Below are 18,088 nucleotides of genomic sequence, written 5' to 3'. Positions count from 1 at the left end.
AGAAGAATTCAAGAACTTTCTACTGAATTAAATTGAAGATCACTGCAACTGCAGCTTCACAGCAGTGCAGTAATTCAACTTATTATATTAATAAAATAATGAGAATTCTTTCAATTTCAATACAAGATTTAAAGAATATTGAAAGGAATTAGCTGATGATTTGAATTAATTAAAAACACAGCTTTATCTCACAAAGCTGACTCACAAGGTGCAGACAATGATATCATAATATCAGAGTCTATCAATCAATTACACTGAGCTTATCAACCTGACTTTCTGAATATATTTGAATAATCAATTCTCTGAGAAAAAGACTAATAAGACTTCTTCTAAGTAATTAATAACAGAATCTAAACAGCATCATAACAGCTTCAGTGCAGAGAAAGTAAAGAAGAATTCTAAGTATTCTGATTCTTCACTTACTGTAAAGAAATGTTAAAAAAGATTTGATAAAGATCTCTATTTCAACTGCAGAGCTGATAATCACTATATCAGTGATTATAAGAAGATGAAGAAGAGAAGAAACTGAGAAGACATCTTCTCAAAGTTAACTTCTCTTCTGACAAATGTATCTGCAGAAGATAAAGAAGAGAAAGAAAAGAATTAATAATTCTTATATTTCTGAGTTCATGTTACAATTACAATGCATATCTTAAATAAGAAGATATTAGTGAGATACCTACTCAACTTCAGAGTGAATGTTAACTTCATATTCTATTTCTTTTCTTTGATGAAGAGTTGAAAGAAGATAGATTTATCAGATTATACAAAATTTACAGATGGAATGAAATGTCACTGTTTTGATATAATTCAAGCAAAGTGTGTGATCACAGACTTAGAAGAAATCTTTAAGAAGAGCAGTCTACTTCTTCATACAGTTAATATCATAGATAAGAATGTCATTCTAGATCTTCTGTAATTGAGAGAAAACAATTCTGTCATTGACTGAGTCACTCAGATATGACAGTATCATCTCACTGATGAAGAGACAGTAATAGAGAAATCTGAAGAGTTTCATTGAAAGAATCTTAAGAAAAAGATTGAGTTGATATACTGTGTAGCAGGTGATTGAAACTTGAGAATAGATGAAGAAGTTATCACTCTCACTGTAAGATTAGCAGCAGTATTCATCATTGAAGATGAATGTATATAATATCTTTTTACAGATTTTAAGAATGTCTTTTCAGAAAGAGAAGCAGTGAAGTTTTCTGATATTAAGATATAATATAAGATTTATCTTGAAGACAGTGTAACAGCACTATACAGATCTCTTTATAACTTATTTATAAAGAAATTGAATGTTCTGCACAAATATCTTGAAGAAGTGCAATCAAAGAACTGAATACATTTATCAAAGAGTCTGACATAGACATCTATACTCTTTATACTCAAGAAGAATGATAGGCTATGTCTATGTGTAGACTACAGAGGCCTTAATAAGATGACAGTTAAGAATCACTATTCATTACTATTAATTGACAAGATGATTAATTAATTATCTGAAGCAAAGATGTTCTCAAAGATTGATATTCAGAATATCTATTATAGAATCAGAGTTAACAAAGACAATATTTGAAAAATAGCTTTTCATATCAAGTATGGCAATTTTAAATATCTTGTTTTGCCTTTTAATCTTTGTAATACTTCAGTTATCTTTCAGATCTATATAAATGAGGTGCTGCAGGGCCTTGTCAACATCTTCTATATAGTATATCTGAATGACATTTTAATCTTCTTGAAATCAGAGAAAGAACATGATACTCATGTTCAAGAAGTGTTGAGTCACTTGAGACAGTATCAACTCTATGCAAACATCAAAAAATACTCATTCTATATGCAGAAGATTGACTTCTTGAATTATATTGTTGAGATGAATGACATTTCAATAAACAGAAGCCAGGTCTCTGTCATTGAGAACTGATCAGTGTTGCAGATGTATCGCGAGGTGCAGATATTTCTAGAATTTATGAATTTCTACAGACAATTCATCTATATATATTCACAGATTACTGTCTCTCTTACAGATCTGTTAAAGAGAAGTGTGAAAGATAGAAAAATGAGACTGTTTACTCTCACTCAAGATACTGTGCAGATGTTTGCAGAATTGAAACAAGCTTTCATAGATATTACAATACTGAATCATTTTAATCTCAACTTATTCAGTCAGTGTGAGACTGATGTATCTGAGAATGAAGTCTGTGAAATCTTTTCACAGTTGACACTGGAGATCTTTCAACATTGAAAGAATTAGAGAATAATCATTTCTGAGAAAACAGATAATAAATTGTCTGTGAAAGAAGGCTTTTTCACAGAGTCTATAAGACACTGTGAATAAAGATCAGTGATCTTCTTCTTCAAGAAGTTATCACTCATACAGAGAAGATATGATACTCATGATCAGAAGATGTTAGTAATTATTGAATTCTTTAAGATCTGATAACATTATCTTCAGAGTAGTAAGTACTTAGTGTAAGTTCTCACTGATTATGCAAATCTGTGTTACTTCTTGATAATAAAGAGCTTGATAGAATGTCAAGTCAGATGAGTGAAGCTGCTTTCAGAGTATGATTTCTATATCTGATACTGTTCAGATTGACTTAATCTCACTGATATATTATCTAGACAGTCTGATTATAATATCATTGATATGAAGAAGAATTCTATAAAAGAATCTCTGTCATCACTGCAGAAGAAGCTGACTGCAGAGAATTGAGATTCTCTAAAGCTCAGAAACAGTGCTGAAGAGACAGCTGTGTGACTTAGTATAGAAGGTGAAAGAGAACTCAGGTTCTTGCAGAGAACTGATACTGAAGATCATGAGCTTCTTGTATCATATCTTATAATTATTGAATTAGCAAAGAATGAAACAGTCTACAATCTTTTAACTCAATTACTTTTGAAATTTATTGATAAGTTACAGAAGAGAAATATCTCTACTGCAGCTTAAATTCAAAAGTTGAAGAAGAAAGAATTCAGTTTGAACTTGAAAGAGACAGACTCTGAGCAGAACAGTGTTACTAAGAAATCAAGTCACTGATAACTAGAAGAATATGAACTTCTACTACTGAATAATTCAGTCTTTGTCTCTTATAGCAGAGCAGTGTATCAGAAGTTATTAAGAATTCATCATAATAATTCTCATACAGAGTACTTCAGATTAGAGAAGACTGAGAAACTTCTAAAATATAAATATACTTAAGACAAGCTTTAAACAGATGTTAAAGAGTATATTAAGACTTATAATATCTGTTAAAGAATAAAGATCTCACAGTATAAGTAATACAGTGAGTTAATATCACTGTCTATTTTAAAGAACTCATAGCAGAATCTATTGATAAATTTCATAGTTGATCTGCTGAAGTTGATAAGAGTTAAAGAATATAACTCAATTTTGATCATTATTAACTACTTCACAAAGATGATCAGATATATCTCTACTTATAAAAAGATTAAAGTCTCTGAATTGACTGATCTGTTTTTAGATACTATTATTCATGATCACAGTGCTCTGAAATCATTGATAACAGATTGAGAATTCCTCTTCATTAGTAAATACTAGTCAGCTTTTTACTATTATCTTATAATAAGATGTCTTCTCAGTACTGCATTTCATCTGCAGACTGATGATCAGACTGAATATCAAAATCAGATACTAGAATAGTATCTTCAAGTGTTCTATTTATATCATTAGAATGATTAGCTCAAACATCTTCTGACTGCTGAATTTGTATATAATAATGCAAAGAATACAATCTTAAAGATATCTTCTTTCTATACTTATTATGAATATAATTCTTCATTACTCAGTGATGTCACAGATAACATTTCAAAGAAGAAAATAGACAGTTAGAATATCAGACAGATATAGAGAATGAAGTATTTCTCAGTGTCAGAAGTAAAAGCAAGATTGAAACTTTTAAATAAAATTCATAAGAAGACAGTAAAAAGTATTCACTATGCTTAGAAGTAGTAGATAAAATACTATAATTAAAAACATCTTCTGATGAAGTTCTTAATAGAGAATTAAGTACTACTTTCAGCAAAGAATATCAAGATAATAAGACTATATAAGAAGCTCAGTGAGTAGTGACTAAAATCTTTTTCAGTAATAAGAGTGATAAGTAAGTAGATATATAAGTTAAAATTACTTACAAAATTGAAATCAATTTATTCTGTTTTTCACATTTTCTATTTAAAGTTCTATAAGTAACACTTCAGAGCAGAGCTGTCTCAGTTAGATAATATTAAGATTGAGAGTGATACTGAATATCTTATAAAGAAAATATTGAATAAGTAAATATATTATAGCAAGCTTCAATATCTCATTAAATAAGAAGATTATTCATTATCAGAGAATTTATGAGAACTGCTTGAGTATTTGAAGAATACTGAGAAAGAGATTGCAAGCTATGAGATAACTAGTAGAGACTGTCTCATTACACATCAGAGATATTAGATAAGAAATATCACTTAAGACTTCTCATTTTTTTCAAAGAGTTTTTTAGAGATGATCTCATGATAATGAGCTGATATCTTATAGACTCTGTAGCACTCTTCTTCTATTTTCTCTCAAAGAGTTTTTTAGAAGTTTAATAAGACTACACAAGTGTAAAATTCCTGAAGCAGTTAAAGAGAAGAGATATTTGAAATTAATAAAAAAAGATTAATATTAATTAATCTGTGAGTTACTGCTATTCTAGTGAGATCACAGCTCACTGAAAAAGTAAAAAGAGAGAATCTCAGAGTCTACTGATTAATAACTACATTCTCATCAAACTTATTCTTTATTATTAAAGTCTTCAGTATTAGTATCTTTATCTGCTAAGAAGTTAGTGCTGTGACACTGCAGAAGAGCATAAGAAATGCATAAAATATCAACTTATTAACTTACAAAGTATCTCAGTTATCTACTTCAGTTAAAGTGAGATTCTCTTCAATCAGTGATTAATTTCTGCAGTGCTTTCAACAGCAGCATTAGCTAATCTCTTCTTGAGATCAGTTATTCTGAGATGTTTTTTCATCTCAGAGATTCACACTTTCATCTCTTTTTACAGATGAGTAAGAAGAATCTCTTCAGTCTTGACAGAATCTGTCAATACTTAAAGCTTCAAGACTCTCACTCTGTACTGCTTGAGTATCTAGACTTCTTATCAGAACTGATATAATGTTTTTCTGTGAAATAATACTTACAGAGAGACAGAAGTCATTGTTATAAGTACAATGAAAATAACAGAAGTGAGAGAAGAGATAAGTATATAAAATCCTCTTCTTCTTTAGCTACTTAACACAGTACAGATAAGTAGTGATGCTGATCAGAGACTGTATCAGAGCCTTCTCACAGAGAGAAGATGAAGAAACTGTGAGACTCTGCAGACTCAATTCAGCAGCATTCTGAGCAGGGCTCAGATATGCTGCAGAAGAGAAACTACAGATTAAGCTTCTCAGAGTCACTATCTTCAGAATCAAGCTCTTCTCAGATTCCTCTCTGAATAATCACACAGAGTCATATACTACTGTATTGACTGAGAGAGAGGGCAGTGTTGCAACAGCAGTGAGAGAGACAGAGAATGAACTGAATACAGATGAACTGACTAGCAGAAGAAATAACACTTCACTACAAGATATAACAACTATCACCACAGCTGCAAAAGAAGCAGAAGAAGAAGAAGATATGATAATAAGAGCAGTGCTTCTGCAGCTCATTGATATCACTGTCTCTGTCTTCAATCTGACTTTCTTGACAGTCACAGAGACTGTCACTGCATCATGAAGACATTTACTCACTAGAAAACATTAGAATAAGTCCTCTATTATTCTTCAAGAATAATACTCTCATACACTCACTGTTACAATTGAGAGAGAGAGAAAGAAAAATGTTTCACAGAGAGAAGAGATCTTTTCAAAAAATCCTGTCACTACTGTTAGCTTTGTTTCTAAAAACACATTACTTTTGCAGAGAATTTCATATATAGAATGAAATATATTAAGAGATCTGTAAGTCACTTATTAACTATGTTTTTCACATTTCAAATTGATATATAAGAAACTCACTTATCACACATTTGAATTGAACAAAGATGAGAAAAGAAAGATCTATACAGTTAGCAGAAAAACTCATCTATTTCTTTATATTATACACAGCACATGCACTGTCAAATTAGTTGATAACTGTTACTATATAATAAAGATAATTTCTAATCTGATAATCTTAAGAGTATCAGAACTATGCTCTTAAAAAGAAGAGCATTATCATACTCTCAGCTGTGTCAAGATCTCATTATAATTTCACACAGCTCATTACTTTCATGTGAATAATTTCATTCTGTCTGAACTGATTTTCAACCACTCTATGACATCATTCAGATATATCATAGAAAGATTCAATTGATGAATATAAGAACTCTGCTTTTATATAAGATCAGCAGATTACTCTTTCTTGATAATAAGACATTACTGAGGTATTACTCTGACTATTCTTACTTATAAAATAAGAGAAGAGTATCTGCTTATTATCTATATAAAATAGCTAGATACTGACTTCTTATCAAAGAAGTCAGTGATTTGTCTTTTACTTCTACTGAAATATATACAAGAGTTACTGTGTGTCTCATACAATCTTCTTAGTAGACTGACCGTGTGACCGTGTCTGAGACCAGGACCAGAATTTTTGATAGTCTCATTGTTAATTTGACAGATCCCATTACACAGTTCTAACATTAGATAGTAGTTTCATACTGTCTCAGTGAGACTTACTGTCTACTCTTATCACATTTTTCAAATGAGATCATGATTTCCACTTCTCAATTTAAATTATTTTTATTGCTTTAAATGACTTTAAATCTCATTTGAGCATTATCAAAAAGTGTTACTTTTTAAAAAATTAAAAATAGTCTAAAAAAAACCTTAAAATGTCTAAAAATAGTAACTTTATACTAAGAATGAGACTAAATGAGATCAAATGAAATCACTTTCTTATTTTTTTCAAGTCATGGTTTCATTTTGAGATCTGATATATAGTCACTTTACATGTTTATTTAATGATTAGTCCCAGCGGGATTCACACTAAGAAATGTATGGAATCAGATCAAATGAGATCAAACATGAAATTCATGATCTCAGCGGCCAGTCTACTTCTTAGTATACTAAGTATTATATCTGTGATATTCTCACAATAACTCTGTAGTCTACAAGCTTGCTATTTAAGCAAGATAGTTAAGCTCACTTATACAGCTTCTTAAACAACTATCTCTACATGTCACTGTCAACTAGTCACTGCTTCAGTTCTGCCACATTACATCTATAACTATATACATTTATAATTGAAGAATAATAATAATAAATAATAACAGTTATTAATTTATATAATCAGTGATTACAAGCTTCTATAAAAGATTACATAGATTGATAGCTAGCTTCTTATAATATAATTAACTACTTTAAGAACTTCTCTATTATATCTAACTTAAAATTTCAATTTTTATACTATATTTTCTACAGTGACTGAGTTTATTCTGACTCAGTACTGCTCAATACATTTATTTAACAGAAGAAAAGATAATAAAAGAAGAAAAAAAATATAAAATATACAATTCTGATAAAACATTGCATGATAATATGACATAAATGTAACAAGAGAAAAAAAACATTGTTAAGAGTTAAGCAAGTCAAATGATGCAAAAAATTATACAGTACAAAAAGAAATGATCACAAATCTGACTCAGCAGCAGAAGTAGTAGAAGAACAATAGAACAAAAGAAGACAAGAATGAATATAATAATTGTTTACAATAAAACACTCTGACCCAAACGCCATGTAACTACTGGAAAAATAGGGGAATCAGTATCAAAACACCTGAAAGTACAGAAAGAAGATGGAAACTGAAAACGGAAATGAGAAGTGGTGATGACTCAAGCGCTCATATAATATAGATTGAGAAAAATGGATATTTATGTGTATCGATGTATGTATTGACTTCGTTGTCATTTGGATTGTAGGTTACCTGTTTCGTTTTGGTTTATGAGTTTGGTGGCGGAGTTTTTATCAAGGCTCCCAGTCAGAGTCCAAGGGATGACCTTTGCTGTTAGAAGTCTCTTGTTTTGGAGGGAACGGAACAGTGGGTGTAGCTTTTGCTGCTTCACTTGTTGGTGTTTTTGTTTTTGGTGGAGGTGGAGGTTGGTTTATCGACGGTCTCGGCGCCTTTACGGCTTGAAAGTCAGAGCTGCTTGTTTCACTGGCACTAACGCTTCCGGTGTGCTTGGAGCCGTTTCTTCGCTCCTTTTTGCGGTTACAGACTGTCGTCCACTCGCTTTCACTCATTATGATGCGCATCTGCTCTTCCTCGGACGGCAAGTTGTTGGCCCAACTCTCTAAATAAGAGGACGGTTTTGTGGTTTCGGATGTTGGGAGAGGGTTGGCTGCTGGCTCAGCGGCTGGCTCAAACGTGTCTAGAAAAGATGTGGGTGGTGGTTCATTTGTAGATTGCGGCAGACCATTTGGTTTGTTGCTGCTGGTTTCTGTTTTCCAGGCATTGGCAGCTGGAGGGGGTTTAGATTTGGCAGCCTCGCGACGTTCATGTTCACGGGCAGTGTGGAGTTGTTTCTCAAGTTGAATACGGCGCTCCCTCTCCGCATCTTCTACCATCTTCTTTCTATTTTCATTCTTAATCCTTCGTTGGCGCTGTTTCTTTGTCTCTGTGACCTTTTCCGACTTTTGATTTTTCTTCGCTGACTGTTCAGCCTCCTGAGACACGTCAACCAGGCGAAGGACGGGTATAGTTGCTGGGGGAGGCGGCAGCATATCGGAGACGCTACCTACCGTGGGTACAGTTGGATTGACAACAGGTGAGTTTACGGAGGACATGTCATCGTCCGCATCCCCCCCAGTGGTCGATGAAGTGCAAGTAGACGACTCCGTGGCATCCTTCTCGGCTGTGGTATCTCCGTTAGAGGTGGTACCCTTCTCAGCTGTGGCATCCTTGTCAACTGTGGTATCCTTCTCAATAGTGACGTCCTTCTCAACTGTGACATCCTTCTCGGCTGAAGTATCTTTACTGGCTGCTATATCCTTCTTGGCAGGCTCAACGGCACTGCTAACAATTTTCTTAGTGCGGACTTGATGCTTATTAGGTTTGCTATCCGCAGATGAGAGCTTGGTGCCCTCTTTCGCCTTGGAAAGCCGTTTGGCAAACTCCTGGATGTTCATCCCCTCATCACCAGCCTCGGCCTTATGTACTCCGGAGGAAACCACCTCCTGTTTTGCAGGAGAATGAACGATGGGTTTGGGAGGCGGAGTACGAGAGCCGCTGCTGCTGGCGTTGTCTGGGGATCGTTTTGCTTTCCGCTTTGCCTTTTTGGAGAGATATCCATTTTCGTGTTTCTCCACGAGAGCTTTCAGTGGTGTAGCTCTGACTCTGGGGCAGGATCTGAGTTTATAATACCAAAAGAGGCCGCCACTGATGACGAGCACAATGGCCCAGTTTAAGAAGGGATTCATTTTCGGTTCTATCATGACGATAAGGGGACGTTAACTCATGTACTTAAGGATGGACTAGCACAAAATGAAAGATAAGGGAAGAGGACACATACTTGTTTGAGTGAGCTCTTTTATAAATAGAACAAGAAGATTGAAACTTTAGACGGGACAAGCGGGGTCAAAACCCCAGATTTAGACAAGAAAAGGAACTATAAGCTGGTTCCTCAAAACGGCTTCTGAGGCGTTGACAGAAGCAGGTCTGTTAGCGCGTGAGCAGATGAGAGACTGGGTTTGATTGACGGAAAGGATTCCTGTAGTGTTTAAACGGATCTGGGTGTTTTGCTTTCCGGACGTGGCTGTGTTGCGATAGGGCCGGCAAGCCGGGGCGTGTGGATGTTTGAAAGTTGATCGACGAAGTAGGGGGTTCAAGCAGGTAAGACGGTGATTTTTCTTTAGAATCGAGTCTGGAGGAAGTGTTTAAAGCGGTGATATCTCGAAATTTGATGAGAGCAGGATATGGGGGGGATATGTTAAAAAAGCGCAAGGTCGACCAAGCTTCCACAGCGCGTAGCAGGTTATGAAGGTTATCAAATTGGCGTCATCATTGGTTGGGATATATAGTTCAGGGAGAGGAAGTCAAAGCGAATAGAGACCATGGAATCAAAAGAGCGAGATGCCAGGCTGAGGCACCAGCATGGTTTGGGAAACAGGCAATGGAAGTGTAAAGGAGTGACAGCTGGAGGAGGAGAGAACAGATCGGGAGGATGGTGAGCGTTGTGAGTTCGCCTGTTGTCCGCTGCTGCCCCCCTTGCTGCGAATTCCCTTGGTTCCAACCTTCTCCTGGCGGCGGCGAGGGCGAGGGCCGCTTGATTAGTAAGGCGCCGTTTTTCCTTGAGGCCAGCTTTCCACTCCACCGCCGGCGGTATTGTCGTTAGTTACAGGCGTATTGTAACCTTAACTCCCTCTTATTGTTATGATTATTACTATATAGGTCTGTCCCGCTTGCACAGTCTCGGCCTTGTCCCCTCCCCTTTTTTCGAATAGGCCAGAAGGAAGCTCCACCTCTCTCTGTTGTTGTGATGTGAACTGCAATAATGTAGTTATCTTATCTATTTACTTAGTTTCCGGTGTTGTTGCTCAATTCATGATAGGTACGAACAACATAGGAAAAACACTTTCCAGGAGTAACTAGTTATCTTATTATTAGCGTATGTATGTATGCACATGTACTACCAATGTCTCAAATTCCGGGGTCCTTCGAATTCCCCCACATCATTTTTATTATTACTATGATGGAGCTCGTATCCGACGCCGAATATGAAGGCAATCCGCGGTTAAGAATGTGAGCCGACACTTTATTCAAGGGGAGAAAAGACTGCATATGGTGGTGGCCTTGAATCTTGATTGAAAACACTTGATCCGCCAGAGTTCGCTTGAAATATCTCTCCATCGAGAAGTCTCCCGGGCATTGCACCGAATGTAGCTGACATTGTTCCGATTCGCCATTCTTTCAACCTCTTCTTCATCAATTCTGAGTAGGTAACTAATCCGTAATTACTCCGTTCATTAATCCTAGCCAAACTCTCTATCGACCCCGGTTCATTAATCAAATTGAAGTTGGCGCGAGCTGTCATTTAAGGGGGGTAATTTTATACCACGTGACATTATCAAATACCAAATCGTGTAATATGCGGTATTACTGAAAACAACACTGGACTGCGGCCATGTATATGTATATCTTTTATTTTGCATGTTAGATTAGGATTGCTATGGTGGCATGCATGGTTATAACACTAATGACTCTTTTAGGACTGTGTTAGCTATCAATTCTTTGAGCTTTGCTTTTCTTTTAAGTTTGCTCTGTTAACTATTTTATTTTTAGAGTACATTCTTTACTGATAACGAATTTTAATTTAAAGTTTGTTTTTGTCTGAGCTATGATTAGGTATAAACTCTAATAATACATGCACAGTCCAGTCTAGCGTTAAACTTCCTGCAACGCCGCTTTCAACGTGAAGAAGTTCCCGCCTTCAAGAACAAATACTTCAGCCCTATTCTATGCTATTAGTACTATCATCAAGCCTCGCAAAGACACATACCCCCGTTGGGCTGAGTTTCGATTAAACCGATAAAGATAACCTAACTATCACTTTGCTGCCCTATACGACTCCTACCATGCCACCGAGCAAAGTCGTAATTGATACAGATCCTGTGAGGCCGGAACCCTCCGCTGCGTTTGTTTGAAATTAGTTGAAATTATTCTACATGCGTACTTTTTCTTTTGTCCGTCCGTTTCCGCAGGTATATTCAGTCTTGGCCTATGCCTTTCGGAAAATGCGTCCTGCCTGTCCGTGACGTTCCAAGTAGACCGCGCCCGACTTAGCCGGACGAATATTCGATTATCTCTCTAGCCTAACAGCCACCGCCTTTATTTTTTCTTCTTGTTTTTGTCGTTTCTGGCGCCCTGCGTTGCAACAAGCACCAAAAGATCAAGAAGAAGAAACCATGTCCTAACCATGCGGAACAGGGAGTTGATGACATCCTTGCCCTGCTCCTGGCTCTGTCGTCTCGTTCCGAAGAGATCGAGGTCAAGCTGATATCTCTGACCTTTGGCAACATCGATGTCCGTAGGTGCGTGTCTACTGCCTCCTACTGATAAATGATCAAGGCGAGAGTATATAAATGCTCTCTTACCCCTCTTTTTGCGTGCTCTTTTACCCCTCTTTTTGCGATGTATCATTCTTCATTATCCCAGGAGAAAATTGCATATCTTGGGATACATGTATATGTCAGATCGAATGCTGATATCTTTTTTCTGCAATGTGGTTTTTATATGAACCCACAGCTGCCTCCGGAATCTCGTGTCTCTGTTCCATACCATCGAGCGGGAGCTCAAGTGGCGCCGTGAACATGGAAAACCGGAAGGTTTCGATTCCCTGAAGAAATGCAAGCCAACGATTGCTGTCGGGGCTAATCGTCCCCTTGAGGATGAGATGATGATGGCTGATTATTTTCGTGAGGCTTTCTATCGTCTGGTAACATTATCGACTTTTAATGGTGCTGCGACCCTTTTGACTGACCGCTATCTTGCGTTGGTTGGGTCTTAGATGGACGTGATGGGCTAGGAGATATTCATTTCAGTGTACGGAATCCGCCCCGTTCACTCAACTTTTTTTGACAAGGATGCAAAAATGAGAATGTGATATCTAAGGGATAACACATCAACAAAAATACAACAGCACCCTCATTTGACTCCCGAGCAAACATGGGAATCCCTATTCTTTCCCCTCACTCAAAACGGGACGACTGCAGCTACAGCAAAGGCTGCATTGGATCATTCTCACGACTCTTTATTTATCGCCTCGAGAGAGCCTGCCCACAAGGAAATGCTACGGATCCTTAAGGAGAACGATCCGGAGACCATCACGATCGTGGCCATTGGCCCGCTTACAAATCTGGCCACGGCCGCCGCAGAAGACCCAGAGACATTCCTCCGTGCAAAGGAGGTAGTGGTTATGGGAGGAGCAATCGATATTCCTGGAAACGTAAGTATACACACACAATCGTCCATAATCCAGACACCCCGTACCACTCGCACTAACGAGCATAAAATACACCAGGTAACCCCAACCGCCGAATTCAACACATATGCCGACGCCGCCGCTGCCGCCCGCGTCTTCGCCCTCACCTCCCTACGGCCCACATCAACCATGCCGCCCATAAACCCCTCACTAACTACCCACCAGCTCCCCGCCTACCCGGCAACGCTCAGCAAACAACTAACCCTCAAGCTCTTCCCGCTCGACATCACGCACCAGCACAACCTCACCCGCGGTCACTTCCATAGCAAAGTAGGGCCCATGGCATCCGCCAACTCACCGCTGGCAGAATGGCTCTCCATCATCCTCGAGCACAGCTTCGCGACCCTGGATGCGCTGCATCCAGGCCACGATGGCGATAAAGCTTCGCTGAGCCTACACGACCCGCTGTGCGTTTGGTATGTGCTCACGACGAGCGGACAGCAGCAGAAACAGCAGCAAGGTGGCTGGCAGCCATCAGCCGGGTCGCCGGAGGATATCCGCGTGGAGACGACGGGCCAGTGGACGCGGGGGATGTGTGTGGTTGATCGGCGGAGTCGGAAGAGGCGGGACGATGACCTTGTGAGTTTTAGTGATAATGGGCATTGGTTGAGTAATGTTTCCGGGAATCGGGTGGTGAGGATGGTGATGTCGCCTGGTGCTGCGAGGTTTGGGGAGGAGATGTTGGATAGGATTTTTGGGATGGAGGGATGAATATATTCAGGCAGGGGGTAGTGTTTATATACACACGTAATAAATATGTGCATATTTTGTATATACGGTTGGAACGGTACCTTGGTTATGTAACCAGGATGTTTATGTATGTAACTAGGGTTAACATGCATTGCGATGTAGTTGTGCTTCCGCGCCACATCACTAAACCGGGCCCTAGTAAGGTAAGTTACCGCTCGCCTGCAACCTCTGGTCAGACCCTCGCGTACAAGTAGACAGGCCGTGTGATGATGTCTAAGACCAGGACTAATTAGATGAGGTAGGCCCCTCAGCGCCCATCGCCGGAACTACGAGCGAAAGAGATGGAGAATGAGGCGTCTACTGCTCAGACCAATCACTGGTTCGGTAGGGCGGAAGACTCAGTCGTTGCTCGAGGTTCCATCGATTTCCTACTGTTGAGAACGATGAGCCCTAAGTTGTGAGCGGAAGAAGGAAGGAATGGCTGAGAAGTGGAGTGAAATAGAGAGTGGGTAATTGAGATAATAAAATAAAATATTTTTAATAATACACAAACATCAAACGCTCGCTTACGCTCGCTTTGCTGCTTGCGCAGCCCCCTACCCTACCACTTCCACGCTCTACCTCTACCCCCCCCCCCTACTCCACCCCGTATCACCCCTATCACCATTATCAGATTAATCAGAGCTGTACAGGCTGCAGAGCCAGCTGTTCAATCCCATTCATGAATTCAAAGGGGTGCACATGACATCATGTGAGGTCATGTCAGGAAAAAGAGGTTATACACTACTGAACGCCACCAACATCATATTACTACAATATTTCTCATCATCATCAGCTTACTACAACACTCATCTAATACTCGCTTATGCTAGCTCTCTTGGCTCGCACATATATTTTACTATAAATAGCTCTATCTTTTGTATGAAATAGATATATTAGATAGTGTACAGATAATATAACAAGCAGATCTTGATACACATAAGATTCATATGTCTTCAACATATTCATTCATAACACTCAATCCGACAGGTCATCTTACAGGGCATTTAGCAGCACATGCCATGAATACAGAGAGAAGAGTATAAGAAATGTAAATACTGTAGAGAATGTATGAAAAGAGTGGAATGAAAAATATATATATATATCTCTCTATATTCTCTCTATATATACAAATCGCTCCAATAAATCGCTCTATGTTCCTGGGCTGGGAAGTTATTATCGCATGTATCTAATTGTCACTCCTTTGTATTTCCTATGTTCTTGTTATCTTGGCGTGGTCTCAACACCTGTATTTCCTCCTGTATAACCAACACTTGACCTGTATTTAACATCACGCAAGGACTCATCATAAGCTCCGCTTGCATATGAGTATAATGGAAGAATAATAATAATCTCTCTATATATTAAAGAAAAACCAACTTTTCCGTGTAAAAAACGCTGTAACATGACCTCACATGACATCACATGCACCTCATCAAAAATCCACAATTGCACCACTCTATCTACTCTCTATCATCACCACCGCCTCTAACGCCCCGTAGCACCCTCTATTACTTCCACTTCATACCTCTACCTCTATCTTACCACTCACTCTTACCACCCCCTATCATCCCTACCACCTCTACCACCCCTGCCACCCCTACCACCTCTACCACCACCACTGCCTCTACCGCCTCGCAGCACTCTCTATCACTTTTACTCTCTATCTCTACTCTCATCTTATCATTCTACTTCTCTCTTATCATCTCTATCATCTCTTTCATTTCTATCACCTCTATCACCTCTCTCTATCATCTTTTCCACTCTCTAGTCTCTCTATTATCATTATTATCTCTACTACTCTACAGTCTCTTCTATCACTTTTACTATCTCTACTTCTCTCTTACTATCTCTATCACATTTTGATCTCTGTGTTTATAGTATATACTGCTAAATACTCTGTAATAAAATCTCATGTAATGTTATATACATCTCTTTGAATTCATGAATAAGATTAAATAGCTGACTCTGCAGTCTGTACAGCTCTGATTAATCTGATAATAATAATAGAGATGATACAGAGTGAAAGAGAGTAGTAGAAGAAGTAGAGATGATGATAATAGTAGAGAGAATAGAGAGTGAAAGAGATGAAAAGAATGATAACAGTGAATAGAGATAGAAAATGAAAGTAATAAAGAGAGTTATAAGATGATAGAGATAATAATAATAATAGAGAGAAATTACAGAGTGATAGAGACAGTGATAGTGATAGAGAGAGTAGAGATGAAAGAGATAATAAAAGAGTAGAGATAGAGAGTGAAAGTGATAGAGAGAGCTATAAGACAGTAGATGTGATAATAATAGTAGAGAGAGTAGAGAATAAAAGAGATGAAAGAGATAATAAGAGAGAGATAGAGAGTGATCTGAAGAGAGAGTGAAAGTAATAGAGAAGCTGCAGAGTGATAGAGACAGTGATAATAATAGAGAGAGTGAAGAGTAAGAGATGAAAGAGATAGAAGAAGTGATAGAGATAATACAGAGTAATACAGAGTAGAAGAGAGTGATAGAGAGAGAGAGTAGAGACAGTAGATGTAATAGTAATAGTAGAGAGAGTAGAGAGTGAAAGAGATAAAAGAAGTGAAAGAGGTGATAAGAGATAATAAGAGAGAGATAGAGAGTGATTCTGAAAGAGAGTGAAAGTGATAGAGTAGAGAGGCTGCAGAGTGGTAGAGATGATAATAATAATAGAGAGAGTGAAGAGTAAGAGGTGAAAGAGGTAGAAAGAGTGGTAGAGAAAGAGAGTGATAGAAGTGATAGAGATGATAATAGTGATAGAGAGAGTAGAGAGTAAGAGATGAAAGAAGTAATAAAGAGAGAGTAGAAAGTGATTGAGAAGAAGAATGAAAGTGATAGAGAAGACTGTACAAGCAGAAAAGTAAGTGTAAATGAGCATTTAATACTTATAATAATAATAAAGAAAAATCAACTTTTCTGTGTAAAAAATGCTGTAATATAATCTCATATGACATCACATGCATCTTATTAAAAATTCATGAATATATAGTAACATCTGTCAATTGCATCACTCTATTTACTCTCTATCATCACTATCATCTCTAACACTCTGTAGTACTCTCTATTACTTTCACTTCATATCTCTCTCTTTATCTTATCACTTACTCTTATCACTTCTATTACTTTTATCACTTCTATTATCTCTATCACTTCTATCATCTCTATCACTTCTATCATCTCTATCATCTCTATTATCTTTATTATCACTGTCTCTATTATCTCACAGCTCTCTCTATCACTTTCACTTCATATTTCTACTCTACTCTTATCTTATTACTTACTCTCTTATCATCTCTATTATCTCTATCATCTCTACACTTCTTTCACTCTGATTTCTTCTTATTATCTCTTATTATCTCTTATTACCTCTATCATCTCTATCATCTCTATCATTATCACTGTCTCTATCATCTCACAGCACTCTCTATCACTTTCACTCTCTATTTCTACTCTCATCTTATCATTCTACTTCTCTCTTATCATCTCTATTATCTCTCTTATTTCTATTATCTCTATTACTTCTCTCTATTATCTTTTTCACTCTCTAGTCTCTTTATCATTATTATTATCTCTATTACTCTACAGTCTCTTCTATTACTTTTACTATCTCTACTTCTCTCTTACTATCTCTATCACATTTTAATCTCTATATTTATAGTATATACTGCTAAATACTCTATAATAAAATCTTATATAATGTTATATACATCTCTTTAAATTTATAAATAAGATTAAATAGCTGACTCTGCAGTTTGTACAGCTCTGATTAATCTGATAATAATGATAGAGATAATACAGAGTGAAAGAGAGTAGTAGAAGAAGTAGAGATAATGATAATAGTAGAGAGAATAGAGAGTGAAAGAGATGAAAAGAATGATAACAGTGAATAGAGATAGAGAATGAAAGTGATAAAGAGAATTATGAGATGATAGAGATGATGATAATAATAGAGAGAAATTACAGAGTGATAGAGATGATGATGATAATAGAGAGAGTAAAGGTGAAAGAAATGATAAGAGAGTAGAGATAGAGAGTGAAAGTGATAGAGAGAGCTATGAGATGATAGACATGATGATGGTGATAGAGAAGGTAGAAGGTGAAAGAAGTGAAAGAGATGATAAGAGAGAGGTAGAGAGTGGTCTGAGAAGAGAATGAAAGTGGTAGAAGAGCCGCAGAGCAGTAGAGGCAGTGATGATAGTAGAGAGGGTGAAGAATAAGGGGTGAAAGAAGTAGAAGAGATGATAGAGGTGATATGAGGTGATACAGAGTAGAAGAGGGTGGTAGAGGGAGAA

General features: G+C 37.3%; 3 protein-coding genes across 3 annotated transcripts; 2 read left to right on the top strand and 1 right to left on the bottom strand.

Moving 5' to 3' along the window:
- Positions 1-7,594: 7,594 nt before the first annotated feature.
- BDCG_08504 (uncharacterized protein) lies at positions 7,595-11,253 on the bottom strand. Its single transcript, XM_045424292.1, has 2 exons — positions 9,585-11,253; positions 7,595-9,500 (listed from the first exon to the last, which is right to left on the bottom strand). The coding sequence occupies exon 2, from the start codon at positions 9,490-9,492 to the stop codon at positions 8,041-8,043; it is 1,452 nt and encodes a 483-aa protein (XP_045273037.1). The 5' UTR covers positions 9,493-9,500; positions 9,585-11,253; the 3' UTR covers positions 7,595-8,040.
- A 393-nt stretch (positions 11,254-11,646) lies between these two features.
- On the top strand, positions 11,647-13,763 carry BDCG_08503 (DNA glycosylase; the record flags this gene model as incomplete). The annotated part of the gene is made up of 6 exons (XM_045424291.1): positions 11,647-11,682; positions 11,999-12,102; positions 12,317-12,486; positions 12,579-12,613; positions 12,711-13,016; positions 13,092-13,763. The coding sequence occupies 6 exons, from the start codon at positions 11,647-11,649 to the stop codon at positions 13,761-13,763; spliced, it is 1,323 nt and encodes a 440-aa protein (XP_045273036.1).
- A 125-nt stretch (positions 13,764-13,888) lies between these two features.
- Positions 13,889-14,203, top strand: BDCG_17805 (uncharacterized protein; the record flags this gene model as incomplete). The annotated part of the gene is made up of 2 exons (XM_045426864.1): positions 13,889-13,945; positions 14,045-14,203. The coding sequence occupies 2 exons, from the start codon at positions 13,889-13,891 to the stop codon at positions 14,201-14,203; spliced, it is 216 nt and encodes a 71-aa protein (XP_045282581.1).
- Positions 14,204-18,088: the final 3,885 nt, after the last annotated feature.

Source organism: Blastomyces dermatitidis (genome assembly GCF_000003525.1).
Source record: "Blastomyces dermatitidis ER-3 genomic scaffold supercont1.11, whole genome shotgun sequence".
NCBI lineage: Eukaryota > Fungi > Ascomycota > Eurotiomycetes > Onygenales > Ajellomycetaceae > Blastomyces > Blastomyces dermatitidis.
The sequence above is the reverse complement of the archived record's forward strand: the minus strand, read 5'-3'. Positions and strand labels throughout refer to the sequence as shown.

Coding starts and splice junctions, on each gene's coding strand:
- BDCG_08504 (XM_045424292.1), bottom strand. CDS start 9,492: ATGAATCCCTTCTTAAACTGGGCCATTGTGCTCGTCATCAGTGGCGGC.